General features: G+C 30.8%; 1 protein-coding gene across 2 annotated transcripts; it reads right to left on the bottom strand.

The window, feature by feature from the left end:
• Window positions 1-8,207: 8,207 nt before the first annotated feature.
• LOC18607897 (uncharacterized) lies at window positions 8,208-10,116 on the bottom strand. Of its 2 annotated transcripts, XR_001926363.2 has the most exons (4): window positions 9,917-10,116; window positions 8,757-9,200; window positions 8,463-8,597; window positions 8,208-8,316 (listed from the first exon to the last, which is right to left on the bottom strand). XR_001926363.2 is itself a non-coding variant. In XM_018114725.2 (3 exons), the coding sequence occupies exons 1-3, from the start codon at window positions 10,091-10,093 to the stop codon at window positions 8,550-8,552; spliced, it is 669 nt and encodes a 222-aa protein (XP_017970214.1). In that variant the 5' UTR covers window positions 10,094-10,116; the 3' UTR covers window positions 8,208-8,549. The 2 variants fall into 2 exon arrangements, 1 of the variants encoding a protein (XP_017970214.1); XM_018114725.2 differs by having other exon boundaries at window positions 8,208-8,597.
• Window positions 10,117-12,147: the final 2,031 nt, after the last annotated feature.

Genomic DNA, 12,147 nt, shown 5'->3' with positions numbered 1-12,147 from the left:
GCAGTGTGTAAAAGTGTTTGTAAGTAGTTTGGTAGTGGCAATGCCCATACTTCATTGCCCTTAAAAAATGTATAATAAACCCTCCAAACAAGCTTTTGCTCTGTTAAATTCTACTAACTCACTTTGGAATCAATGGAACAGTTCCAATTTAGCTTGTCTTTTGTTGTTGTGATCCCTATATGATCTATTGCTGGGAGCTTAATCTTTTTTTTCTTTGCTTCTTCTCTTTTCTTTAGCTTATCCATTCATTTATAAATTTTTATGAAACATAAAGTACATTATTTATCGATCGAGATAACATATAATATTTTTTAGAGATAACATATAATATTTTTTAATCATAACAATCGTTGCCAAAACAAATACTATAATTCCGATTGCTTTACATGTTAAAAAAAATATTACTAGAATAATTATTTAAGTATTTAAAATAATATTCTTACTTTTTAGAGATCGAAACCGCTTCTCATAGCTTGTTATTTAAAATTGCCTTAATCCGATCATTTACTTAAAAGCGCAATCATATGCTGGATTATTGAACTCGATCACTTTACCAAGTTTTGCCCATTTTGTTAAATGACCAAACTTCACATTTACATAACTTAGTTGAGAAGTTTAAGGATCCTTTTTTCTTTTTTACATTAATAAAATCTTTGGTGTGCAACAGCTCATAATTATGGACAAAGTGAGGTAAAAGGGATTCATCTTCATTTACTACTTTGGGGGTTTGCAGCCTTAGTGCCTTAGATTTTAAGGGTTTAGCAGCTTAGCCTAAGTTCATCCACTGGGACCACTAGACTTCTGGTTCTGAGACCTCTGGAACTCATTGTAAAAAATTGTACCATGTTAGTTGCCTAGAAAGAAAACATGCATTCTAATTTTCTCCTTTTTGGCATGTTTTTTTTTTTTTCTCACACCTTTTCTTGTAAAATTCCTCTCCCCCACTCTATGAGATCATGGGTGCCTGTCATTTGATGGAACATGAAAGCTTACTTTACTCAATCTAATCAAAGGTTAACGAAAGCAGTATAGCAAATTTAAATTTTGATTTGTGGGGTTAATTATTCCATGCTCTTTTCCCACCCTATAATATAACCCTAAACTAGTAAAAACAATGTCTTTGTTTCTTCCCTTCTCCCAACTAGAAGCTAAAATATTCTTTTAAATGATAATATATATATTTCTCTCTCTCTCTTAAAGAGTTACAAAACAATCCGAAACAGATACAATCCTTGCAGTACTAGCAATGCAGCCAGCAACATAAATTGACTTGCACGTACAAAGAAATTTAGTCAGTAAGGAAACTCTCAGCTCTGATTATTATTTAGTTGAGGCTTATCCAGGTCACCAGTCTCTTAATTATTTATACCTTGGATTATAGTTGAAGCTTTGAATGAAAATATCTCAATAATGCATGTTCCTGTGTGTGGAATAGGATGGATATCATCATTAAAATATCAGCAGAAATCATGGGTTTCATGGATTAATAATGTAGATATGAAAGATTCGTATAAATGTAATGTATCATGATCTGATTGACCATAAGGGGGTTAAGAGCACTAAATATACCATTGAGGCTTAAAAAAAGCAAAGCACCATAAATAAAGTCACATGGAGTCCATGCCTTTTGTTGTTTTTGATCAAAGGGTATTTGCCGTTGTACCAGCCATATATAGCATACATTAAATGAGACTTATGGTTTACCTCCTTTTTTTATTTTATTTTTCAAAAGGGTATTTGTCATTTTTGAGGTAATTCCTCGTCTTGTGATGCCTTCTGACAAAGGTCTAATGATAATTAAGGTAAAATAAGATTTAGTAAACGACAAATTAGACCTTTAATTATTGTATAAAGAGTTCTTAATTATTGTAACGAGTAACGGCTTTTATATATATATATATCAACCCTTTTCCTTTTGAAAGAGAAAACAGATATTAATGCAAATGAAAGAAAACATTGAAACTAGACCTATGGTTAGAACTTTAAATTAAATTTGTTATTATCCAAATTGATATGATAGTCAAAGAACTACGTTTCTTTGATATTAATGCATTTGATTCTATATTTATTGGAAACCCTTCAGTCAAATAATAACTTCGAGTAACACGTTGCAGAAAAATATTTCAATTGTTAGATATTATAATATTTTATATGAAATTAATTTAATTAGTTTCAAACATTGAGAATAGAATCTATTAAAAGATGATGGTGTAATACGTCCCTAAAAAGAGATTTTGATACGTATATACTATAGAAATTAAAACTCATCTAAATAATTCTTCAAATAAAAAAACGACCTGGGTTCTTGGCAAAAAAAAAAAAATCCGTTAATCACTTAAAAGTATTGATTTTTTTTTAACATGTCATGAATATTGCAATTGAACTTCAATCATTAATCTGCCAACCAACCAACCATGATCATTTTAGCAATAATTTATCTTGAAAACTCTCTATTACGTATACAATATTATAAAAAAATTTGACTTTTTCCACAAATTTTTTTATAGAAATAGGTGAAAAATATGTTGGAATTGAAATTTTCTTCAATGAAAATTTCATTGAAAATACTATCGATAATGCTATAGAAGTTGAAAAAAAAAGAAAAATTAATCGATAAAATTTTAAACTATTCGATGGAAAAATTTGTTGAAAAAAATTTTAAATATAACAAAAATTAATCCATCGATAATTATAATAACAAATTCGTCAAAAAATACTAAAATTATTAATAAAAGTTTGTTGATAATGACTAAATTAAGCAATTTTGGCAGATGATGTTAATCGTGGAAAGCAATCTCGCAAAGTTAATTGCAACCAAAGTCAAGAAAAAAGGTAAAAGCTTTTCCAATATCTAAGAGCAAAGAGAGAATTCGTCGACCATCCCCACATTTGTTTATGGTTTATTTCTTTATTGTTCCTTAAAGAGTCCTCAACGCTATTCACTCAAGAGGGCAAAAAAAAAAAAAAAAACCCTTTTTGAAATTTCTCATCCCTTGTCTGAGTCTCACCGCCATGATTGTGTATGAAGAAAAACAAGTGGGATCCCCACTAAATGGTTAAAGAATGCCATTGTTGTTTCTCATCAAGATGTTTTTGACATGTAGGGACCCCATTTTGACCATTCAACTGAAGCCATCAATCTGTATATATTCACTTAATCAATGGCATTTCCTGTTACTGTGTGGTTTGGTCCCATCTACATGCACTACCTTTACTTTCTCAATTCTCAGTATTTTATTTTGCATTTCTTTTTCCTTTGTTTTTAAGTTAGTATGAGGATGAATTTTTGCATTTCTTTTAGTTATTAATGCATAATTTTTGTTACTTATTCTTGGTACAATCTTTTGTTATTCCTTATTAGGACCTTTTGTTATGTATATGTTATAACTTGTTGTTTCTCATAGTTATAACTTTTTTATACTCCCTGGTTACAATTTTTTGTTATTTCTTGTTAGATTTTTTATTACGTGTTACAACTATTTGTTAATCCTTATTACAATTTTTTCTCACGTGTTACAATTATTTGTTAATCTTTATTATAACTTTTCGTTATCTTACGTTATAACTTCCTGTTAGTGTTAAATTAATTATATGTTTAGTATTCTAATCATAATGGAATTGTTAATTTGATATTAGAAAAAAAATTCATAATTAGGTATTTGATCTTTGTTTCTCTTAAGCTAATTGAATTTTTGATTGATTCTTTTAGTCAAATGAGCGATATGTAGGGATGTCAACGAGTACCCTATTATAGGGTACCAACGGGTACCCCACCTTGTTACACCGGGTGAGAGTACTCTATAAGTGATTTCACTATCCGAATCGGGTTTGGGTAGGGTTCGGGTACCACCCATTGAGTACCCGTTACCTGAAACTGATTAATATTTATAAATATTTTATTATTATTTTAATAATTAAATTAAAATTTTACAATTTCTATAAACTTTACAAGCAATTTTTTTTATTAAAAACTAACCAATATATGAAAAGTATGGTTACTCTAATTATTAATATAATGACATTAATATATTTAAATTAAAAATTTATTCGATTGTTAATTATGTTTAAATAATTTGAATATTATATCATATTATAAATGAATATAATTACTATTATATATGTGCTTTTAATATACATATATTTACTTTTTATTTTGTATTAACATTACAAAAATTATGACTTATAAAATTATTAATTATAATATATATATCATTATTTATATAATCTTATAATATATATACTTAAAGAAAGCTTTTAAGATTAGAATAGTTTTAGAACCTAAATGTTTTTTTTTTAATTTCATGAAATTAAGAACAAATTCTTATAATTAATTAAATTAATTCATGAAACTATTATTATTAATTAACTTGTAATGTCTTTTAATATATATAGTTTATATATTGTGTTAATTTATAAGAAACATAATTACTATTTTATATATTAAAATTTTTTTTATGTATGCGTGTGTGTATATATATATATATATATATATATATATGTACTTTAAATATAAATATATTTACTTTTTATTTTGTATTAACATTACAAAAATTATAATTCATAAAATTATTAATTATAGTATATATATTTTTGTTTATAAAAATTTATAACATATAAATCTAAAGAGAAGTTATGAGATTAAAAAAGTTAATTGGGTAATTGGGTACTCATGAAGAAAATTTTAATAATTTTTTTATTTAATTGGGTTAGGGTAATTACAGGGTAGTAGGAATGTATTAGGGTTAGAATTAGGGTAGTTAATTTTTAATAGGATTAGAGTTCGGGTACCTTGAAATTATAGGGTATTCGACCCGTTGACATCCTTAGCGATATGTCCAAAAACATCCAATCATAATATGTCATAAATTAAAAAATTAAAAAAACAAAAAAAAATTCAAAAGAAAACCATATAAAATAAAACGAAATAAAAAAAAAAATGGAAGGGAAATAGCAAGAAAGGGAAGAGAGAGAAAGACTCATTCACATTCAATGTGAGATGTGATATCATAATCCTATCAATTCAAATTCTTGATGTCCTTATTAAAATCACACATTATAATCACAACCAAAGCTGTGATTTACTTGGCTCAAGACAGTTAAAGGGGACACTTAAAAGATCTCACCAATCCAATGTAGACACTAGATACCAATTATAACGATTCAAGTCCAAGCACCACTAATCTAGTAACTTTTCAAACCTTAATCACGTGATTTTAAAAGATTTAAGCTTATATTGCTCTTAGTGATTGACTTAGATTTTTTATATAAATTTTAACAATCTCATCTACATCCATGTGAGATGTGGTATCACATCCTTTCCCTCTTTCTTATTTTCTTTTTTTCCCTTTCTCTTTCTTTCAATTTTTTATTTGTTTTTCAAATCTTTTTTAATTTTTTATTTAAAAAAATTAAAAAATTGTCGATAATTTTTTTAAAAACAACGTAGCTTTTTGTAAACATATGATGTGATATCCAATCCTACATCATATGTGAATGTGATTATTAACACTTATATAATAGTTTAAATTAACCATTATTAATAATAAAAGTCTAAGTTTCTGAACTCCGCATGATTTAAGTTCAAAAAATTATTGAGCTAGTGGTGCTTAGACCCATATTGTTATATTAGCAGACGAGATCATAGTGCTGAATTGACAATTTCAACATCATATTACAAATCCTTTTTAAGTCATTTAGAATTAATCTTTCGAATTATTAACATTTAAGTTAATTTAAATTCAGATCAATTTGAATTTGGATCATTTTATATTTAGGTTGAGTTGATTTCAGATAGATAAAGCGGATTAATCTTTCGAATCGTTAACATTTAGGTTAATTTAAGTTTAGATCAATTCAGATTTGGATCATTTCATATTTAGGTTCATTCACATTTAGATCAATTTGGATTCAAATTGATTCGAATAGGGATCAATGCAGAATTATGTTTAGATGAGTTTAAAGATCAAATCAAGTTGAGTCAATTTCATACAGATAAAACAGATTTTTAAAATTTAAATTAGTTTTTGACACGTCTATTTGGTAATTTCACTACTCTATGTATCTATGAAATTTGCTTGCCTAACTTTTGGTGAACTAGTTATAAAAAATATTACTACTTATTAATTAAAGAAAGCGAAAAGGCTGCTTGATTTTTGGAGCATTATGAAATACATTAATTGGGTTATGTGGTAAGAAAAGATGGCATTTAATAGTGCTAATCAAGAATTGTTTTTTTTTTTTTGGATCAATTCTGAGACTGGAAGTGATGAATTTAATTAATTATATCTGTTTTTTTGGCGATACGAGTAAACAAGAAAAGTCTTTGCCAAAACAAGTTGTTGTCATTTGCAACCTGATCTGAACTACTAACTAATACTAACCTGAAGAAATTATTAATATGCGTTTAAGGCTTATGCAGTCTCAACTGCTAAATTGGGAACAGTACTTCCGAAAACAACTAGCACCGCCACCGTGGATGGCTGACTAAAAGAGAAAAACTACATAATTAACAAAGCAGACGACAGTCCACGTCTACTTAATTACGTAACACGATAGATGATGTTGGCCATTCCCAAACGTCGACTGTCTACCTTTGGGGTGCCCACACGTCTCTATGTGATGGCCATACGTGTAATGCATAATGCATACGTAAATCATGCATCATAGTCTCCTCTTTCTCTTTCTCTTTCTTTCTTTCTAATTTTCTCTTTGTTTGTCACCTGTACTGAATTATGCATCATAGACTTGGTACATCCCTACGGACTGATATCATCTTCTTGCATTCATTGCAGTTATATATCAGTCACTCTTTTCAGATTGCATCGATTACCCTTAATTGGTCCATATATATACCTTTTGCACGCGTTGATATAAAATAACCCTATATGTCAGGCAGATGCGAAAACATGTTCATTTGGTTATTCATGCTATGATCAGAAGATGGTATAACTCTAGTTGATTTGTTTTGTAACTTGGAACTGTGAAGTAGAAAATTTTCAGAGTCTGGGAAGGAAAAAGAAGGGATAAGTACAATGTTAAGTAATTAGAGTTGGGGATGATTGATAACACGTTAACGACCGATAAAGAAAAAACGAGAGGTGATACAATGATTTATCATCGGAGTTTCTACCTTTATTGGGCCAGTGAACAGCTATTGAAAAGCTGAACTTGACAGCTCATTGACCGTGGTCCTTAGGCGGAGCCGTATCCATTTGATGCTCAAAGCTACATGAAATCTGAATTAGCTTTTGCAGCGGTTGGGCGAAAGCTAACCACAGAGAGAACAACGACTAATCAGTTTGTATATATACAAAAGTACCAACAAAACTTCCAAAATGGTCCTAAACATTTTGGAACAATGAAAATAAAGATATTCTGATAGACATAAACAGCCATCAGAATGTAGACGTATTCATTTAATAGAAAAGAGATGAGAATGACATTACAAGCAATGTCTATTTATGGGGAAAATATCACATAACAGTGTCGTTTTTATGTAGTTTGTGGTGAAATTTGTGCTTCATTGGGGTCAAAATGTCAATATTGCTTGCAAGTGATGGCATGGCATCCTTGGCCAATCCATCAGGAGTGTCGTTATTGATTTCTCGTCCGCAACCTATCCTTGGTTGTTAATTTATTGTCCGATCCTATCCGAACCCATTGCATGTCTCCTGAGCTTGCATACAGTTCCGCTTTCATCGTAACTACAGTGATGGTTTGTACTTTAGAAGATGACCCTTTTGGTTCATTAGAAATTAAATGGGGGATAACTGATGACAATTTTGCCTCCGATTCAACATTTACAAAGAAAACTAGGACACGAGAGTAGAGATCATTTCAGCGTCCTATATTTCATCCATTGCAGGTAACATGGTTCCCTGATAAAAGCAACACCATTTTTCTTACAATAATAAAGAAAGAAGAATATTATGAAAGTGAAAATTGCTAGTTTCATTCGATTAATAAAAAAGGAAAAAGTAATATTCATAATCCATGAGCCTTAAAAGCATGTGGTGTTGGATTTCTCATACCAGTTCTACACTGATTTCATGTCGAAGTTCAAGCTATACTAAATCCACCAGAGGTTAGCTTAAATAATACTACAATGCCTAATCCCTCCTCATATGAACAGAGTTCAGAATATGCCTTGATCAAATGAAAAATCCAAGAGTATTTGTATAGTTCTAATAACGAAAAATACTTCAGAATTATAAACTCAGCTATTTGCCTTTCATTTGACTCTTACAACTCCTGCCATATCAACAGTGAAATACAATGTACCGCATCATGGAACTTGGAAGTAGATCCATCAGACAACTGCATTGTGAAGATACAGAGCATGATTCAATAGCTATATCCAGTACATTGCTCCTACTGCCCCAGAGAGGCATTAGCATAGAAACAAAGGTTTAAGAAGGGTTATTGAGTATTGTATAACACAGCCAGCACTCAATTTTGCATACCAAGTCCTCAAGTACTGGACTGCTTCCAATATCAACAAGATTGCTTATCTGTAAGCACCAGTTTTCCAATGGGTTCCCAGTCAATCTTCAATCAAGTAACAAGTTTGGATCTTCTTCATCTGAGTCAAATTCAACCTGGAAGCCAATTATAGCATAAATGGTAATTATTCAACAGTCATAGACTTTTATTCTTTCCTTCTTCTTCTTGATTTAAAATCATTTTATCAGCTTCAAAATTTGAAATCATAGCTAACAAGTGACAACACACAAACAATGAAGTAATTAGAAGCTCACATTTTCATCTTTGTACCATTTACCATGGCAGTCACGTTTCCAACCTGCAGATGTAAATTTAAGTTCTCTCTCTTGACGTTCCTGAAAATCCAATGGCTTCTGTAATGACTTGTCCAATGTTTCCTTTGTAGGGAAAGAGTGATTCTGACAAAAGTCAAGTGTCACATTTTTAACATCATTCTGCCTCAGCACCATGTCATGGTAATCATTTCTCAAATTGTGTTCAGGTGTTTTATCAGTAAGTGTCTCAGAAGCAGCCCTTTGTGCCATTTGAATCAATGGTTTGCTACCTAAATGAGCATTTTGCATGGTGGTACTAGAGTTAACAGAGGAAGTAGGAGGGTTTGACAAAGCTATCCTCTTGTTCATTTCATCTAGTCTCATATGTTCTTTTTCCTTCAGCTTGGACTCTGCAGCCCTATGACGTGATCCTTTGCAATGCATCTGCAAAATGTTTTTCAACAATCAAGAACTAGTTTTTGAGAAAAACCCTTTGAACCAACAAAAATCAAACAAGCGAGCTATATTACAAGCCACCAGGAAGCAAGGAAAATATTAAAACTGTCAACTACATATCGAACTACATAACTGAGCCTTTAAGATTGATCAGTTAGCTGCCTTGAGAACAACCTCCTCCACCAAAATCCCAAGGAAACACCAAAAAGCTATGAATTCTAAACTCCCAGTTCATTCAAGCAGGCGACTAATTCAATGCAGGAAGGAAAATGGAAAGATGGAAAATTGCCTTATCAAATGGCTACCCTACAATATAGGAAAGAAGGTGACATAGTTGTAACCATTAGATAAAAAAAATTTCCTTCCACCTAAGTTGCCTCAATTCAGAAGCTCTCAAGGGGTATTCTTTAAAAAAAAAAAAAAAAAGAGAAAATGGGTTAACTATCGAATACATTTATATCCCAAATTCATGATAGTAGGCAACAAGATGCCTTCTAATCAGTTCACGGGAATACGCTACCCGAATAACCAAAATACCAACTTTTTTTTTTCTTGCTTTCCAATTATTGATTATAGACATGGGTTTTCAATAATCTGTTTTCTTTTTTTTTTTTCAGTAGAAACCGACATATAATTATGGAATAAAGAATGAAGCGAACTGAAGGAGAATTGAAAGGAAGAGAGTGAATAAAAGTGGTTCGTACAGAAAGCATGAGAGGTGAATCGAGGATGGGATTGTGAGGGCAGACAATACAGACGTATTTGCCCGTAGAGAGCTTCTTATAACATGACCCATCAACCCCTTCGATAACAACTTGATCTATTCTTCTCTTCCTGTATTGTGCTTCTCTTCCCCAGCTATCCCCTCCGAATACACTCATCTTCTCGTTCCTTCCACCCTTTCTCTTTTGTTTCCATACCGCTCTTCATTCTGGGTATATCAGCAAGAGAAGGACGATCCGCCCCATAGGCCTTAGTCAAGTCCTTTGGGCCTAAGTTCAGATCCCTTAGCCCTTTTTGTTTAAAAGAAATATTAAATCATGAACTTAATGCAAGAGATAAAATTCATATAGAATAAGACAAACACTGTAAAGCTGAGTTAAAACACTTAGACAAACTTGAATTTTCTCTTATTGAACGAAAATTATTAAGTTGTAGACTATAGTTGGAATGTATAGACTCCATTTTTAACTTAAAAAACTCACCCTACATATTACACAACACGAAAACTTAAAGAAAATCATCCCTAACAAAACACATTTGTCTCAAGCAAAGCTTTATTGTTTATTTCCAAGCTCAATTTATAATCTCTAGTAAAAAGTATAAAATAAATTTGACAAACAAAAATATCAATCCATATAATAATTCATATTCACGAACAAACTTTTATAAGCGTCACTGCATCTTTTCTACTGTGATCATCTCCATCGATCAATGATGACATAAATATTAAATTTTAGTTATTAATTTATTAATTTAAAAAAAATTATTTTACAACAAATATAACATTATATGGAGAGCAATTATAATAATCACAATAAGTGAAACAATTAACTATGTGAATAAAATTAGTGAAAGTAACTTGAAACAAATAATAAGATTCATAAGTTATTATTCTTTTGAGATGATTTGAAAAGTTTGATTTGATGATTCAAATATGAAGATAATTAAAAGACCTTCTTGTACTCAAGAACAAACAAGTCTCACCACATTATTGTAACGTTTGGGATGACACACCAAGCGGGAGAAGTGAGGTGGGGGCAGGGGTCAGTGACTGATGAGTGAGATTAATGGTGGTTCTTATTGCAATTGGTTCGGTGCATCTCCTGGGGCAGGTTTTAATTTCAGCATGTTGTGGACTTGACATTTGATTGCAGGCGGAGGGCCTGTTGATGTTCCTCTGGCTTCGGAGGTGGGGAGAGTTGCTAAAAGGGTTGTCTGAAGCTGGTGGAAAGGACAGAAATTAAAGCCCGTCTTTAAGTTGGTGGGAATTGTGCGTTTATTGTATAGGTTGATCCTATTTTTGTGATCCTTTTGCTTTTGACCTTCTAGGACTGGGGCTGTGAATACAGGGATATACTTTGGTAGAGGACTCAGTGTTGCTCAAATATGTAATTCTGAAGGTTATGCCATTTTTTGGAACTGCGCATAGATCTTAAAATTGCAGCTCTTTTCTGTATTTTTAATTGGAGTTTAACTAATGATTTTTTTTTAAATTAATGAATCATTATAACTTTAAAAAAAAAATTGTTATCGTTTGAGAGTTTTTGAGTAGAGGCACATTGACTTTCACTCTTAGCTTTGTTTCTTTAATGTTCTCTCTCAAATTCTCTGTTGCTTAACATTTCTCTCTCCTATTCTTAATCTTATTTTACCACTAATTCTCTACATCTTATTCATCACCATATAAATGTCACAACATAGACTGTATCAATATTTATTTCTGTTCTATCCGACACATCTTTTTATTTATTTACAATACAGGAAGCTCCATTGTTAGCAAGTAGACGTACGCTGTGTGGAAATGTGGTGTTGCTTGTCAGACCATAATTGAACATTGCAACAATAATGTCATTAATTAGAATAGAATATGTATATAAAAGGTTTTAACTGTTATAAAAAATAATTTAAAAGAACAAATAAAGATAATTGAAAGAACAATTAAAGAGAAGAAAGAAAGTATTTAGGGAGAGAAAATATATCTTATTGAAGTGTATATATTTTACAAATGAAGTGAAGGAGTCTATTTATAGGCTAATAACCCCTTGAATTATAGTTCTAATCTAATTCTATTTAAGAGTTCAAATCATATTACATTTCTTGTATCTTACCTTTTACGCTGTTTAACTTGGTCTACACTTCTTGGGTCATAATATAATGGACATTCACATATTTATTCATAACACTCCTCCTTGAATGTCCATTATATTAAGAA

Source organism: Theobroma cacao, chromosome 2 (genome assembly GCF_053813885.1).
Source record: "Theobroma cacao isolate CCN51 chromosome 2, ASM5381388v1, whole genome shotgun sequence".
Lineage (NCBI taxonomy): Eukaryota > Viridiplantae > Streptophyta > Magnoliopsida > Malvales > Malvaceae > Theobroma > Theobroma cacao.
This window is presented reverse-complemented; position numbering and strand designations above follow the sequence as displayed.